Source organism: Tamandua tetradactyla, chromosome 4 (assembly GCF_023851605.1).
Source record: "Tamandua tetradactyla isolate mTamTet1 chromosome 4, mTamTet1.pri, whole genome shotgun sequence".
Classification (NCBI taxonomy): Eukaryota; Metazoa; Chordata; class Mammalia; order Pilosa; family Myrmecophagidae; genus Tamandua; species Tamandua tetradactyla.
Genome location: NC_135330.1, coordinates 115,589,852 through 115,607,304, shown reverse-complemented (window position 1 = coordinate 115,607,304; position 17,453 = coordinate 115,589,852). Strand labels below are relative to the sequence as shown.

Below are 17,453 nucleotides of genomic sequence, written 5' to 3'. Positions count from 1 at the left end.
TGTGGCACAGAAAGACAAGTGACAGTGGAGAAGGATCTCCACAATTGACAGGAAAAATCTAGTTTAGATGGATATAGACTGGTGTTTCATGAGTTGCCAAAAAGTATATATTTAATGCTAAATTAAGTTTGGGAAATCCTACATACTAGATCCTGCTCTTCACAACTGAACATTGCACATTAGCATCGCAAAGGCTACAAAGTGAGCAGCTTAGTTTTGTTCTTTCCTAACTTACGACAACTGTGAAACACTAATGTACCAATGGATCAGTTTGGAAAGCATGGATCTATACTATGCACAAAGTATTGATAATAAAAATAAATTAACAACAATAAAAATATACACCAAGAAAACTAAACTAAAATGAAGTTTGGGGAATAAAATAAACATGAAAAATAATGTATGGAGGTCAATATCATCTCGTGGATAAACCAGGAGCTTGAAGGATGGGATTTAGAACTGGGGTAACACAATATAATGGCATATTTTAGATGAAAGAAATAAATTCAATGTAATGATCTTGCACAGCATTTTGTACGAAGAAGGTAAACATGGAAGTTCATGACCGGGGAATGGAATCATGGTGGAGAGACCATCTGCATGAAGATAAAAGGGGAGAAAAATGGAAGCAGTATTCTTGTGCGGCTCTACAATAACGCACCAGATAGACATGATGTGACAGTAGTAAGTGATTTGATTTCCTGGGAAATTCTTTTGATAAAATCAGAGGACATGAAAAAATGTGCATCTTGCTTTTTGATAATTTTAATGTCTCAATAAACTGAAGAAGCAGTAAGGAATGAGATTTAGCGTCACTTTAATTTTAACAAATATGGGAAGTCTGGGTGGTCATTTAGAAATATCAGAAACTTTGGGAGAAAGCCAAGTGCTCACAAATCCAGTCTCTCCATAATCCTGTCAAAGATGTTTTAGGGAGGATTTCTTGGAAGGAAGATTATGCTAATAATCTTTAAATCCCTTCTGAAACTTTAAAGAATGCCTCTAACATTCTAGAGTCAGTGAAGAACTAAGCATGTGCTTGGCTCTGAGTGAGTAAGACATAGCATCCTGTGGTACCACAGCTTGTGGAAAAGGAACAAATAGTACTACACATCAAGTACAGGAAGTGTGGCACAAGACTGCATATAAATATGCTGTAAATCTGTAAGAATTGAAACATGAGGTGCTGGAATAAAAAGAGATAAACCATTGTACAAATAGATACTCCAGATATAGAGAAAAAGATACATAAGAATTTCGTTTCTGATGAAAGATGGAAGTAAATCAATGGGGGCATGGAAAATTGGGAAGATAGATCAAACTTCCTTATGTATTTAAAAGCATAATAAAGAACTCATAAAATAAAAATTACCGGCCCTGACAAGAAGGGACAGAGGGCAGAGGGAAAGTAAATTTCAATGTGTGTGTGTGTGTGTGTGTGTGTGTGTGTGTGTGTGTGTGTGTGTAGGGGAGGGCATGAAAAAGTGGAAATGAAAGTGCAATGGTACTTCCAGTTCCCCAAACAGTACAACTTTATTGATGATAATGACACTGATAATATAGAGGAGAGAGGAAGGAGAAGAGAAAGAAGTGAAATTAAAGAGGAAAATAATAGTGATAAAAATGACATCTGACTGGATAAACACCTACAACAGAACCAAGCAATGGGGAAAATTGTATACCTGGGACTATCTGTTTCTGATAAATACCTTCTCCCACTCCCACACTTTTCTTCTGCTGTATTGGTTTCATTCCAGAGATTTCTTCAAGAGAGACTCTGACAGGGATTTTTTTTTTAACATTTTTTTATTTTAATTTTTATTTTAGTAAGATATATATGTCCTAAACCTTCCCCTCATTACCATATCCTGAGGGGGTTTTCATCATAACATAACAGCCTTACTTAAGGCTCAGCCTTAATATGCTGAGCCATATTACTCACCAAGGATGGCAGATCATGGAACAACCATCGTCATTTGGTTTGTGGATCTCTTGGCCTTTCTTGATAGCGGATTATTAGCTTGAGTCTGCCAGCTTTTTCTAGCAAACTAAACTGAGGATTCAAGAATGTCACCAAGGAATGGCCCCAGAAATGTGATTTGGGTGGAGGAAAAGCTAGTTGAGACTGTGAGATAGGCAAAGAAAGCATCTAAGGCCCTCGTTTGGGGACAGGACTGAATTAAAGAGCTTAACAAATGAGGACTCAAATGAAAACTGACAAGAAAATCACCACATATCTGATAAAAGGATACAGTATGCAAGAGAAGAAAATGAAGGGGGAAAGAAAAGGCAAAAAAAAAAAATTAAACAAGGCTAGTTATAAAAGGATTTAAGGTAAACTAATAAGAAGCCATTTTTGCACATCAAATTGGTAAATTTTAAATCCATTCCATATTCTGGAAATTTTATTGCCCAGTTTTTAACAAGAAATTCTAAAGTGTCCTTTTTTTGTATGGGCAGGCACCGGATATCAAACCCAGGTCTTGGGCATGGCAGGCAAGAACTCTGCCTGCTGAGCCACCATGGCCAACTCTAAAATGCCTTTTTTTTTTGACCAACTAATTCTATACTTAGGATTCTAACCAAGGGAAATAATTCTAAATATTGAAAAGCTCCACACATAACAACATTTAATGTAATATTATTTGGAAATTTTTAAAAATATACAGAAGGGGTATAAGGAAGGAATAACAGCTAATATTTGATGAACGCTTACTATGTGCAGGCACTATGCAATTATTTCACAAAGTCTTATTTAAATCTCACAACAATACTATGTAATCGATTTTATCACCATTATACAGAAAAGGGAACCTGCTCAAATTCTCCAAAGAAACCTAGCCAGTTAGCATGAAAAAATGGAAACAGCTTAAATGTAAGTAGGAGAGTGGGTAAGTAAACTGGGTGACATTCATTAGATAGATTATCCAATTTTTAAAATATAAAACTATAAAAGAAAATGGAAAATAATTTAGGATAAGATATTAACAAAAATGCATTATAGAAAACTTCATATTTAATATGGTTAAAAATATTTGCTAGAAAAAAGACTGGAAAAAAATACACCAACACAAACAAAACAAACAGAACTCTGACCTTGGGAAAGGATCAACAAATGCCATTGGCTGGTGCCCCTGAGAACAAAAGTACAGTTAATTGGCAGATTGGGGAAGTGATAAAGAAAAGCCTAGCAAGACCCTGAAAAGTTCAAAAACAGTTTAAATAGTTTGGCTATTACAAAAGATGAAGAATGTAATTCAGGGCAGATATAGTAAATCTTCTATAATGAGTAGGGCTGCAATTCTTTTCATGGTAAGTTGCAGGGAAAATCATAAATTGGTCATGGTTAAAATGACAGAAGACTCAAAATCATAAGAAAAAATAATGAATGACTGAAATTGTGGCTTACTCTTGAAGTTAAACATTTTCTGAGAAAAGCGGGAGGTGGAGACAAGGAGTAAAGTAATTTCTGTGCTATGAATATTTCAATTGGGCAGCTGGGAAAATATGGGTGGAAAAATAAAATCTTTATTCTCAAGTTATTAGAAGGAAATATCTATCTAGATTAGCTGTAGGAAAAAGGGAACTGGATAAACAATGTTCTAACCACAGAAAACATGTACACACATATATACCCTGTAGCACACTAATCTTCAACTGCTTAAATTTTATAGCATTTTGGAGACTTTTACAAATATCCTGAGTTTGATTTTTTGGAAATCAATCTTTCTGCCTTGCCTTTTTCTTTGTCTGCCACTTTGCTCTCGTCCTGTCTTCTTATGTTATATTAAAAAACAGACTACATGTGATGTATATATACATACACATAAGTATATAAACATGTACAATTTACTACAAGTAACTTTATAATTTTCATCTATAGCCACTATTAATAATAAAAGGAAAGCAAATGGTTGGTTAACTCAGCACAAAGTTTGCAAGTCTGCACATGTGGAACTCAGTAACTCTCCAGAGGCAATGGGTTTCTGCTTAGTACATACTAGCTGCCCTCAGCTAACATGGTGGCTAGCAGTGAACTGTTCTTCTCCCAGTATATAAATGATCACAGTATAATAACTGACAGTGCATCTCTCCAGATACACCGTAGACTTTGAAGGGCGGGGACCATGTCTGGTGGTTACCTCTGGAGCCCATATGCCAGGACAATGTCCTTGTCAATGAATATTCGATGAATGAATGAACGAATGGATGCATTTGCAAATCTAATTATTTATCCCTCCAGACATAGCTCAAGTCCACCTCCCCAAAAACATCCTCATTCAGAACCCCAGTGACTGAACCTTCTGGAAGTTACTACATTACTAATCTGTTCCACTAATTATACACCGATTCTTCACATTGTTTTCTGTTGCTATGTTTTTCAATTGAGGACAATTTATACATATTTTTTATTTCCCAAAGCACTTGTCATAGGGCACGTGAAAAAGAAAAAAACCCTCAAAAACACATGTTAAATTATGTAAAACATTAAATGATCTTTTACTTTATGATATTTCTAAACATTTTCTCTATCAGTGCAGTGTATTATGATTCCAGAGTGAAGTGGAAAGGAAACATGGGATTTCATGACAGCTGAGCTTCTAGTTCTGCCACTTGGATGCTGGAAAAGTCAACTAAACCCTGGTTCTCTGATAGTCCATTTGTGCCGGGCGACAATAAGGAGAAGAACAGCAGCAATAAATATCTACCTGTCTCAATGGGAGGACTGGGAAATCAAATGGGATAATGTACAAGAAAGGATTTTGCAGACTGGAAGCAAATGTTAGCCATTCTGTTCACCAGTTTTTAAAAAAAATGTAATGGGATGTTGCAATCTACAGAAGATAAGAAACCACACATGGCAATAAAGGGGTTTTTTTCTCCTGAGAACAGTGAATTGGCTGGGGACCAAGGTACCACGGAAAAGAAACTCCAGGAGAACCTGCCAAACATGCCCCAGTCATAAATCACCAGTGGCTGTGAGGAGAGATTACCGGGCACCTGTACCCTACGCCCTCTGGCACTGCTGCCAGCATCTCCAAATGCAGGCGAGAGCTTACCAGACACGAGCTGCTGTCCGGGCAACCCTACGGGAACCATGCCCAGGTTATTCATGGCTGTAGCCCACGCTGTGGGGTCTGTCACCGACATGGCGAGCTGGGTCGTGTCTATTGCTATGCTCCCCAAACCATCGGCCGCTGTGGGGACAAACAAATTAGGGCTGAGCGTCAACAGACGAGACTGTTTGTTTTCAAGGAAATTACATTTCTGGAGATGGGAGGCTTCATTTAGCACATTTCCCAAATCACAGAAAAATAAAGCACTATAATCTACAGCAATGCTTCCTCCTGACATAAACATAAAGAGTTTCCGAATACATTCTGGGAAGAAACTTAATGACATGCCGTTTATATTGTTCACAGCACGCCACAGGGGAGGCGTCCCTGGAAGAAAACTGAAGAATTGCTTCCTTCTCCCAGTGAAACATTAGGTTGAGAGGCAAAGCTGGGATAGTCTCTTGATCAAACAAGTCAACTGGCTTGGTAGACCAGAAGTAAATAATTCCATTTGTTTCCAAGTAGAACTGTGGAGCAGGCACACCTTCTATCTAATAGAGTCTCAAAAAATAAAGTTGTCAAGTGGTGAAACTGGTTCTGACTGCATTTATTAAGTGCTACTGTGTAACGCAAACCCTTCTTTGCAAACTTTTTACACTGTGACATTAAGGAAACACAAGTTTCCCTAATGGAAAAGTGACTTTTCCAGAATATTTCTAAACATAGACTTTCATCAAAACAAAATAAAGCCATAATTTTTGTTTTTAAAGCACAGAGCTAGAAGCTGCACAATGTATCACATTTGACTTAATGCTCTTTGATTTTCCCCAGCACAATGGCCCGATTTCTTTAAGGGCCCCTCCTGGTTCTCGGTTTGACCTCATTTTCATAGCTGGGCAAGCTTTTCCATGAGGAACTTCAGAATGCCTTGTTCATGTCCTGAACTGACCAGTGATATTTACCTGCAGCCATCATCTGAGAAAGCTCTTGGGGACACCGGGCGATGATTTCAACTCCACCCGCATCGACTACGGAATTAGGAGGATCCCGAGGGCCAGGGGCGCTTCGATGGCTGAGTGCTGCGGCCCCCTGGAGGTCATCGGATTCTGCAGAAGGGGAAAGGAGCGTGATTTAAAATAATAATAATAATAATAATAATAGTAATAGTTAACGGAGGGAGTCTTCAAGGCTCAAACCCTTGTCTGCTCAATGAGAAACAACACAAGGAAACAGAACCGCCACGAAGACCAGCGTCCAGTCGCGGGCAGAGTGAAGCGGCTTCACTGCCTCCCACGCGGCTGCACTGGTCTCACTGCTCGGTTTGGGGAGCCCTGCGAGGCGGCCGCCCCCCCCCCCCCCCGCCCCCACGTGGGACCGGGCGCGCGCTGCCCGCTGGTCCCCGGTTTCACAAATGGGGTCTTATCAGGCCCTGCACAGCCTCTTCCAAGGAAGACACATCAATGGAGTGGGCAGGCCCGGGATAGAGATGATTTTTTTTAAGTTAAAAATTAATTGTTGTTGTTATTTTGGGAGACGGTCACCTGTGAAATGTATTTAGAGGGAAAAGAAGTAGGGAGAAGGAAGAAGAACGAAGCAAGAAGCGTTCGCCCTGAGGCTGGTAAAGGAGTACGCCCCCCCCCCCCCCCCCCCATACAATAGTCAGGAAAGGCAAAAGGAAAAGAATGGTGCGCTGCCCATAAAAGAAGAACTAGAGGGTTTTAAGGCAACAAAGGAAAAGCATTTGTTTTTATCAGCTCTGTGGAGAGATGTTGTTTAGCCACTGTTTCGATTTGATGGAATTTTCTCCAGTATTGTACAGCATGTCTGTGCGTGTATATATGTATTATAAAATATATTTTTAATAGCCTTTTAAAAGCACTTTTCTAATAAAAATAATCAACAATACAAAATTAAAGTTACAAAGGTCCCCTCTATATGACACTATTTATAAAATGTTCTGCCTCCCCTCCATTCTTAAAAATGTAAAAACAGATACCATTCATACGTACATATTTTTTCATACATACATATTTTCAAGGTATTTTTAACAGTTCAAAACTGGGAGACAAAATCTACCATTTTGTGGCCAAATCTACCAATGGGTGGCCAAATATGTTTGAATTTGAAGTATACTGATAGGACAACGGAATGAAACTTCATTTTTATTTAGGTGTAATTTTAGAAATTTTTCTAAACCATATTTCTGTTAACTTGTCATGGTTATTTTAGAATTAGATGTTATGCTATGGTCTGTTAGCATGTCTAAGGTTAGGCTGCTCCTTTTATGGTATGCTATTTTTATATTTTTTTATTTCAGGTGCAGGGATCAATAATACCTTTGAGCACTGTACTAAGGAAGAGAACCTATTGCCCGTAGAGAAGTTAAATTCAAATGGAAGCTCAGCCTTCAATATCTCAGGTTTAGATAGATAACCAGCAAATTGTTTCTATGATCTCAACAAATTCCTAACCCTTAACTGCAGAGACATTTGAGACAGTGGGGAATTTTTTTCCCATAGCCTGTCAGGAACTTGAGCCATCAACATTCAGCAGTGAATGATTCCGAATTTGGGAGCAAACCCTGCTTAGAACACATATTAATGTTGCAATTAAACCCTATGACCGAAATTCAGAATTCAGAACTTGCTTATATATTGTGCATCAATCATCTTAGGTAATGAATGCTGTCAGACAAAGAGATTCTCACTAAATGAAATATATTCAGTGACAGAGGAAATGCATTGCTAAATTAAATGTCTGCCCTTTAGCTATCCGGGCAATATTTCTAGGATAAAAATTTCAGTGCACTTTTTGCTCGTCACCTCCAAACTATCCCAGAGCACCAAGACAACGAGTCAGGCTATGATTTGTTCATTCCTTTGTGCAAATGGCCTCGTAGTAGAGCCCCTTCAGGTCATTGCAAGATCATTACTTGTCTTACTCATTTTGCCAAATGAAGCTCGGTTGGCTAGCTTCCTTCTAGCTTAAGATCTCCCCAAATAGGCATTAATCACAACCTTTTTTCTGTCCAGCGAGTCTGAAGGTCTGGAACACTAGGATTCGTTTACTTTGTAGGTTTTATGTTTTGAGTCTGGCCAGCTGCTATCATGTTTCACCTCGCCCTTTGTTACAGGGTTTTAGGGATGCAGTTGGCTTTCCTTGACTCATGAGATCAGTTCCAATGGTAGGTTTCACCTTAGTGATTGGAGTCATAAAAAGAGACATCAGGTGTCCTGGAGGCCTATACCTTCTACCTCTGTTTTCCCGTCCATCTTAACACACTTCTGCTGTGTTATTGAACAAACACAGGGGAGATGTGGTTGTAAACCTGAATTTATCCCCTCACAGCACTCAATGATGTTCAGTTTATTACATCTCTTCAATTTCCCTATCCAGTGGTTTAATGACATAGAACTTCATATGGTTACCATGTTTCTAGGATGATAACTCTAAAGTAAGTTCTGTCACCTCCTGGGCATTTCCAGTAATCTCTAGGATGCTATGACATTCTTTGCAAAATTTAAATTAATTTGCCACTTGGCTTGGAAAAGCAGTTATTAATTACTACCTAATAATTTATGAAAAGTTGCAAGGGCTATTTTTATACTCTACAAATATCTATTTTCCCTGTTGAATACCTGCCTCTTTAAATGTTTCAAGACCATAATGCCTAATTTATTGCTCAAATCATTTTCTCTTAGTTTTCTTATTTCTAAACTATAGCAAAGATTAATATTCTTAACAATATTTACACACAGAGAGGTGGAGAGTTTAAAAATTACAGTTAATAAAGCACTTTGACTATAGTAGGTGCTAATTATTATTATTTTATTTGGAAGTGTTGTATTTCCATTAAGGTACCCTGGGATCTTTGTGTACTGGTAGATAATTATGTAATTAATTCTAAAACAGTGAATAACACTTGATATTTCTAAAATAAGTGTTGCTCTAGTTTTCTACACCACACCTAAATTTTAGAAGAGAATTTCTTCACTTTTTACAATCCTTCTATAAAATAATATAAGAGATGTATGAATTTTTCTATTTTTTTTCAGCCTGTTCAACCACAAATGCTTTCAAGACATTCATGATGAACTGTGAAATTAGCAGTTTCTACTTACAGCTTTTTAGTGAGGCATGTGATCTTTACCAAACAATCAGATATATAAAATGCCAAGAATAACAGTCCAACTTTCTCCAGGTTCTAACTGAATTCTAATCCTGTTCTTTGTTATGCTATATTCAAGTACAAAACCTCATACCTTATACCCAATATCATAACTGTTCAGCAAGATACATTTATGCTCAGTTTTTCATTGAGCCATATCTGTGGGGCAAATAGAAACTCATCAAGCCTACGAAAATACTATTTGATTTAAAAATAATGGCACGCCCAATGAATGCAGGTGTCTGAAGGATGCACTGACGGATACATAGATTGGCGAACGATGGTATATACTTATGAACGAAGGCTGTGCTGCTACAAAAAGGAACAATGTCGTGAGGCATGCAACGATGTGAATGAACATGTGGGACATTTGGTGAGACAAAATAAGCCAGAAACAAAAGAACAACAATGGTATGGTTACCTTTAGAAAATGCTTATGAGAAAACAGGGGCCTAGATTGTAAGCTTTTAGAGCAGACACATTAAGTCTAGAGTGGTGATTACTATTTCTGGATTTTGAGAGGCTGTGTTATATATATATATATATATTATATATAATATATATATATATAATATATATATATAACCTGATATGTAAAGATAAGAATGAAGCTGAACAGGTTGGGGTTAAAGTAATTCAGAACATAAGGGTAAGGAAGACAGTGTCTATATTTTAGAACCACACATACTCTTTGAGACCAATGGAAGAAAGGTTTATTTGATCTGGAACTGAAATTTTCTGTAGTACATAATCTAATTCAACCTATCTGTATAGTTCATTTGAACAATTGAAACACAGGGAGCACAGAATAAGAAAGAGGTCCTTTAATCCTATATAGATTATTGGAATATCTGGAAACATCCTAGAGTACATTAAGCAGATCATCAAAACATACTGGTTAAGTTCCCTGAGGGAGTGGAGAAAGAATATGGAACTATTAAAACTACTATCAGGGAATCCCCTGATACTGCGTCAAATGTTAGGGATACCAAAATCAATAGACCATGCCCTCGATCATAAAGCTTACTCTTGCGAATACAGGTAGCGGAGAAGCTTAGACTACCTATAGGCATGCGTAAGACTTACTTCTGGAGGACCTCTGTTGTTGCTCAGATGTGGCCTTAGTCTCTCTAAGCCCAACTCTGCAAGTGAAATCATTGCTCTCGCCCCTACATGGACATGAATCCAGAGGTGAAATTCTCCCTGGTGACATGGGAGATGACTCAGAGATGAATGGATGAATCCAGACCTGGCACTGTGGGATCAACCATTCCATCCTGACCAAAAGGGGGAAAAGAAGTATAATTAATAAAGTATCAGTGGCAGAGAGAGTTCAAATAGAGTCGACAGACTACTCTGGAGGTTGTTCTTACACAAGCTTCAGGTAGACCTTGTTACCTATCATAACCTGCCAACCCCCAACCAGGACCTTTCCAGCCAATCCTAAAGAACACCTAGGGCAATACATAAGATTCCACAAAGGTTCAATGCATTAGAGTAACTTTCCAGAAACCTACAACTTTCAGATGGGTCCCTGGTCCAAATAAGTCCTGAAACCTAGCCCAACCTCTCCAGAACATCAGATAATTCTATCTCCCTACCCCATATTAGAGACAGACCCTTCCAATACAAAAAAATTAAAATTGCCATAGCCCAAACAACCCTAAAGAGGGTATGGAAAGATCAAAGATGATGGTGGAGTTATACACAGAAGATAGGATTTGACAAATGAATATGAATGCTGAATCATTAAATTGATATCTCTTTTAGTTTCCAGTATTTTAGAGCAGCTAGAAGTAAAAACTAAAATTGTAAAATTGTAACTCATATGAAGTCTGAAATATGTTTTACAAATAATCGTGGTGCTGTGCTTTGAAATTTAGAGCTTTCTTGTATGTATGTTATTTTTCACAAAAAAAAGAAGGAAAAAAAGTCAATTGTGATGATAAAAAAATATTTAAGCCCTCTAGCCTCCTATATTCTGGAGTAGCTAGAAGGAAAAATATGAGCGGATCATACGGTAGCCCATGACAAACTCTGGAATCTGTCCTTTAACTACTTGTTGAAGAGTGCTTTGAAAACTATTGCTTTTTTATGTCTTTGCTTTGTACATATGTTATAGTATACAATAAAAAAAGTAAAAAAAAAATAATGGCACAGACTCTTCTCATACTCAATGGCACAATCCCTTCTGATCTTGTCCAACTTTACAGGTCCCAAGGATACACACAGTGAACAATAAAACTTTCCTATAACTATCCCCCAAACAAAGATTCTTATTAAAAGGGGTGTGAAGGCAGGCAATGATGGCTCAGTGGCAAGAGCTCTCACTTGCCATGCCAGAGACCGTGGTTCAATTCCCGGTAAGTGCCCATGTAAATAAAAATTTTAAAAAAAACAAAAGAACAAAACTAAAAGGGGTTTTAGTTTTGAGTTAGGTATTGAAAGGAAGGATTTTGTTTGATGTAAGTCCCTAGTTTCATGCCTACTTCAATAACAAAATGACTACAGAAAGAACATCAGATTGCTAATATTTAGTAAATACTTGATATAAAAACATTATTTCCTGTAACTACTTGTTGAAGAGTGCTCTGAAAATTATTGCTTTTTTCTTTCTTTGCTTTATATATATGTTATATTATACAATCTTAAAAGTTAAAAAATTATTTCATAAGGCATGAGATTAGATATTTAAAATTTTTAGATTTAGCATTCAGAACCCCCCCTAAATTTATAGGAAATATTCATTTCTAGTATCATGGTTTATATTTACAGTAAAAAGTGGAAAACATTCCCATGTCCCATGTAAAGTTTCATTCCTCTTCAATTATTAAGAAACCATCTTAATAGAAGGTTACTAAACAGGCTTCTAAGCTGATCCTATCAAACCATATTAGCTATTGGGTCATTCATTTTGCAAAGACGAGTGGAGCCTGCAGATTTGGGGACAGAGTGGAACTGCTCTGTACCATGTGGTAAGAGGGCCTGATGAACTGAGGGGAAGAAAAAAGGGCTCCCTAGTGGCCACCTACGGAAAAGAGCACTGCAGAGAAGAGAAATGACTACAGCAGGTTTTCAGGTAGTTCTTTAGGGAGTGTACAATGCAATTAGTTCTTCTATCCCTGCTACAGTAATGAGGGTAAAGTCTACATTGCACCTTAATTCTTAGATAGGAATGAATTTTGGGGGGAGGTGGAAGATTGGGCAGGAAAAGAGAGAGCTTCAGGAGGATGAAGAGGAGGCAGCTGATAGCAGAGATGATCTAAGACCCTACATGAGGATGTATAATAAAGCTGTCAAAAGCTGGTTAAATATACAAGGTGCTGATTATATGAATGGGTAATATTGCTTATGAATGGAAACTGATAGGATTAAGCTTGCAAGAAGAGATATAGACCAGGCATTTTAAAGGGAAGTCCTGAAGAGAGGAATATGATATCAAATAAGGTTAAAAAGCTCCTTCTCGGTGATGGAAAGAAAAGTCCCCTCTTGGAAATGGTGTGTACAGAAGACGAAATTGGGTAAAGCTCATTCAGCTAGACGTGAATCCCAGAGCACTTTATATCAAAGATAGAAATTAAAAGGTCCTCAGTATCCAATCTATTACCCTTATATTTATAAAATCATCAAACTCTTTTCAAAGGGATGTGCATATCCCAGTGGCACATGAGGAGAGATATCTTTCCTATTGTAAGTATTTCTTTAGTTTGCCCTTTAGAGCAAGAAGGCAAAGGAGATACATACTTCCTTTATGTTCCTATAGCACTCTGTACCCTTCTCCATACAAGGACCTGTCATTGCATACTGCAATTATTTGTTAGTAGCCATCCTCCTGCTAAACTACAAACTTAGGAAGATGATAGCAACTAGTCATCTTTGCATACCCTGCAGCTAGCACAATACCTGGAAAATGTCATAAGCTCAATATATTTCTCAAAAGAAATTCATTCATGGAAGGAAGGAAGGAATGAAAGGGTGGAGGAAGGAAGAAGAATAAAAAGAAGAAAGGAAGAAAAGAAAGGAACGGAGGAAGAAATAAAGGAGCAAAGGAACTAACTCCAACTCCAAGATTCAGTGCCAAAATTTAGAGTTTGAAAACTAAAGAACAAAAGAATAGAAAATTGCTCTTGGAAATTAGAGTACAGATGAATTTGAAGTGTCAAAGGAAGACAATTAAAAAACAAAAAAAGTGTCGGCTCTTTCAAGATAAGCTTTTGGTGAACTTAACAAGCCATTCCCTAAGATTTAAGATCCCATACTTTCCTGGCAAACAATGTAAGGTCATACACAGGTTACAGTGATGTTCTCCTTTTGTGAGACGTCTTGCATATGCTCCTTTTATGAGCTGGAATCTATAAATAACTACCTCTCCAAACCCATTAAGCAGTGCATCAGTATAACAAAGACATATATGTACAGTGCTAAAGAAGTGAAATCATCGGAAGAAAGGAAACCTTTCAAACTGGCATGTACCGCAGAGGATAAAAAGCAGATTTGGCCATTTCTCAAATACAAAATGCCATTATGGGTCTGGGATTATATCTTCCATTTTTCCACTTTGTCTAGCAGTCAGTTTTAAACTGCAAATCATTTTCCTCCGTCTTAGGCAGGGAATGGCTATTGAATGGATGATAAGGTTTTATCCAATGACATATCAGTCTTCAAAGAATTCAGCATTAAAAGGAGAGAGAGGGAGAGAGAAAGAGAGAAACATGGCTGGAAGGTGCTCTCTGAAATAAATGTAATCAAACAAAATGGTAAAATTTATCAAAGAGATAATTCAACCAGCCTGGGCAGGATAGCAGATAAAGCCAATTATCTTCTGACATAAAGATAAATACTATTCAGCATTATATATATATAAGTATTGAGAAATGACAGAGTTGATTTTTTTTTCCAGGAAACCTTTACTTTTGAAAAAAAACTTAATTTAGGTTTCTAAATTGAAAAAAGTAAGAAAAGAGCAAGTTTGAGACCTTCAGGATACAGTATCTTACTTTCCATTAAAAGAAAAACAGAAAAGAAAAACAGTTCTGGATGCTACTATGATAATATGTATTTTCAAAGTCTTTGTATAGAAAGGTTTTAAAAGACCTTTCTCACTTAGACAATTACAGATTTTTAGAGAAAGGTAATATTACACTGGAATACTGATGATGAAATATGGAATGGCTCGACAAATTTCCCTTGTTAATGGGAATCAGTCAACTACACACAGATATACAACATATTACAATACATTGTTGCTTTCTATCTTCCGAAATACATCTACCATAGAAAAAGTTGTCATTGTTTGATTCTGCTGGTGAGTGGATTATTAAAGGAAGCAATCTCATCAATAAACAAAAGCCTGGATCCATTAAAACGACAGAGTATCACTTTAAGCAAAGCTTTTCTAAGGGCCCTGGGATTCAGCACAAATCAGCCAGGTTTGCTTAGCATCAGGGTTAGAAGAATTGAATGAAACCTGAGAACTCATCAGTTACAACTTCTTTCAATACAGAAATCCTTCAACTATTGCTGACAGGCAACTGTCTAGTCCCTGCTACCGACGGGCATGACAGCTCACTGTTTTAGATAGCTTTAATTCTTTACAAGTCCTCCCTTTGGCCGAGCCTTTTCCTGGAGAAGAAGAGACATGTATTCTCTCCTCTCTGCAATGATGTGTGGCCTTCGGAAAGTGACTCTTCTATCCCTAGCTGCAGATAAATTTACAAAAGTGAGTAAGATCATATCAGGTAATTCTTGCCTTCCCTCAACCGACAAGGTTTCTCTGTGTTTGCACTCTCTGTTATCATTCACACTGGAAAAGCTTGGCAGAGTAAACAAAACGCTCTAACTAAATAAAAGCTTCACCTTACATGGCAAAGCTATGGACTACTGAGAAGCAGTCACAGAGACCAGAGGAAGCAGTCCTTTTGGGAAAGGAGGGGGCGCCTCTGAAACAAAGATTGTGCTGATTTCAGGCTGCAAAGACACAGCACCAAGAGAGGTGAATTCTAAAACCATGGCCCCAGCTGTAAATCAAGGGACAATTGTTGATGCATGCACCATGTAGAAAGGCCCATTGGTCCATAGTGACCTTTTGGCCACACATACACAAAAAGCAATTTCCTGTAAATATTATGATCTTCTTATATAAAGGAGAGCAGATAATAGATGATCCAATAATTTGTGCTGTTTTGCACTTAGCTTTTTCATTTTGCACTCACTTTACACCTTGGCCCAATCACAGAAAACATTTTAAGCTACATAATGGAACATTTTAACTGTAGGGGGGAAATAACTGACCCTTAAATGGTTGCAAACCCTGGTTAATGAGTTACCAATATTCTAAAAAGTTCTGGTTAGAGCACTTAAATCTATGGAAATCCGCCTGCCATAAAACCAAGATCAGACCTCGACCAGCCTGAGCTAGATGCACATTCTGCTTAACATTTCTCCTAGTAGGGTTACAAAGAACATGGTAGTGACTTTTTAAACTAATATGCTGTTAATGAAGCCATTTCAACACGATGAATAAAGCATTCGCCCTGCATTCATGACCACCCCTAGGCCAGGCCCTATGCTTTTTCTTTCTCCAAATGACCCCCCACAATGAGTCCTCATAGGACTGACCCAGAAAACTCGGTGGAGTGGCTGGGGTGGGTGAGTGCGGTAAAGGGTCTAATGAAAATGCCTGTGTGGCACGGCATCCAATTAGAAAGTTCGAGGCTGGCAGGGAGCAATGCTGAGGAAAATGGGTCAAATCTTTGGTGCTCTTGGTTGCATGCAGCACCATGCAAATGGAGGAGCCTGGTGGCAAAGCACTCAGATGGGGGAAGGCCTGTGTGGCCCAGAGGCTCCTGAGTCTGGGGACAGAGAAGGGCACAGCCAGGGAGGTCACGGGCAATTCAGAGGTGAATAGAAAGGAAGATTGTCCTGGTTCTTTCTTGGGGAAGGTCTTTATGTTGTAGCTGCTTTACGAGGTCTGGTGTCATCAGAAGTGAGGACTGGCTGCACACAGTCACCTCAGGGAAGGCCAGATAACTCAGAGAACCTCCTTGGAGCTTCCTGTCCCCCAAAGCTGTGGGGTAGGGCTACATGCTTCTAAGAAGTCGCCAGCACTTTGAAGATAAGGTTGAAGTTCACTGCAAAACATTTGCAGCCGCTACAGCTCCAGCTCCTTCTCTACTGTCTTGGTTATAGATTTCTACAAGAAGCTGTAAATGCTCTGCTCTCCAACCTACCTCCCACAACAAATGCTTATTCTCCTGGTCAATAGGAGATGTTTGCCTCCTAAGAGTGCCGCACAAAAACACTTTCATATGAGATGATGGAATTTGGAGAACTAGCCTCCTCAAATCAAATCTCTTTCTTTAGTAACATCTTCTGGATCCAAGGTCTCTTTGGCCTCTGGGAAAGCAGCTTATTTTCAAAAAGTAAGACTGCGTTATCAATGAGACACTAGAGGTATGGAGATCTACAGAAATTTTTGAGACCCCAAAATGTTTCATGTCAACGGAAATTGAAAGAAAGTGCATTCTCAACAACAAATGAGTAGTTCATTAAATATCTATAAATTTTAAATTCTGAAAACTTCAATAATTACAAAATTTAATATTCATATAAACGTCATCGTAGTTGAAAATCATTTCAGTGGGCTTTCTTAATCTGCACAATTGGAGACAGCATAGGCAGTTTTAAATTAAAAGAGTAACAAGGAGGCATACAATTTCTAAAGCAATAGCATAAAATTCCTTTCCCAAGTTCTTGTAAAAAATATATTTAATGTCATATATGAATGCATTTCATGTGTTTGATCGGATGTGGAGTGTGACCTCCAAAAGTGAAGTTGCCAGGAGCCTACAAAGGTTTTAAATGACTGTGTTTTGAGACTGGCTTTTCCTTTCTGCCTACTTACTATGTGTGAGTTACATAAAGATATATTTCCTCCTCAAATTTGCCAAACTCAGTTCAGGATCAAATGTCATCGCCACTTATTCACTCAGAGATTACTTTAAATATAGCAGGAAAAGGTGGGAGAACGAGCAGAAATGGACACTACAGAACACAGATATGAGAGGAAAACATCTGGCCCACGGTACTCAATGTAATTTTATGTAGGCTTAGAGTAATCGCATTTATTTATGATTTTGTTATTTATAAAAAAGAAATTATGCTGAATGAGCTTTGTGGGAATTACAGCGTATTGCTACTGCTACCATGGTTTATTATTTTCACAGCTA

The 17,453-nt window shown here is 38.0% G+C and overlaps 1 protein-coding gene across 8 annotated transcripts in view; it reads right to left on the bottom strand.

Moving 5' to 3' along the window:
* ENOX1 (ecto-NOX disulfide-thiol exchanger 1) overlaps positions 1-17,453 on the bottom strand; it is a 311,721-nt gene that overhangs the window by 202,058 nt on the left and 92,210 nt on the right. For 6 of the 8 annotated variants that reach the window (XR_013174569.1, XR_013174570.1, XM_077158331.1 and 3 more), the window contains exons 3-5: positions 10,312-10,502; positions 6,020-6,163; positions 5,061-5,198 (exon numbers count right to left, since the gene is read on the bottom strand). Coding sequence is in view for 6 of the 8 variants with exons in the window: in XM_077158331.1 (XP_077014446.1) it covers positions 5,061-5,198; positions 6,020-6,163; positions 10,312-10,502 (473 nt within the window). In the remaining 2 variants the exon portion in view is untranslated. The remainder of the gene's footprint in view (positions 1-5,060; positions 5,199-6,019; positions 6,164-10,311; positions 10,503-17,453) is intronic. The other 2 variants (XM_077158336.1, XM_077158335.1) reach the window with 1 other exon arrangement.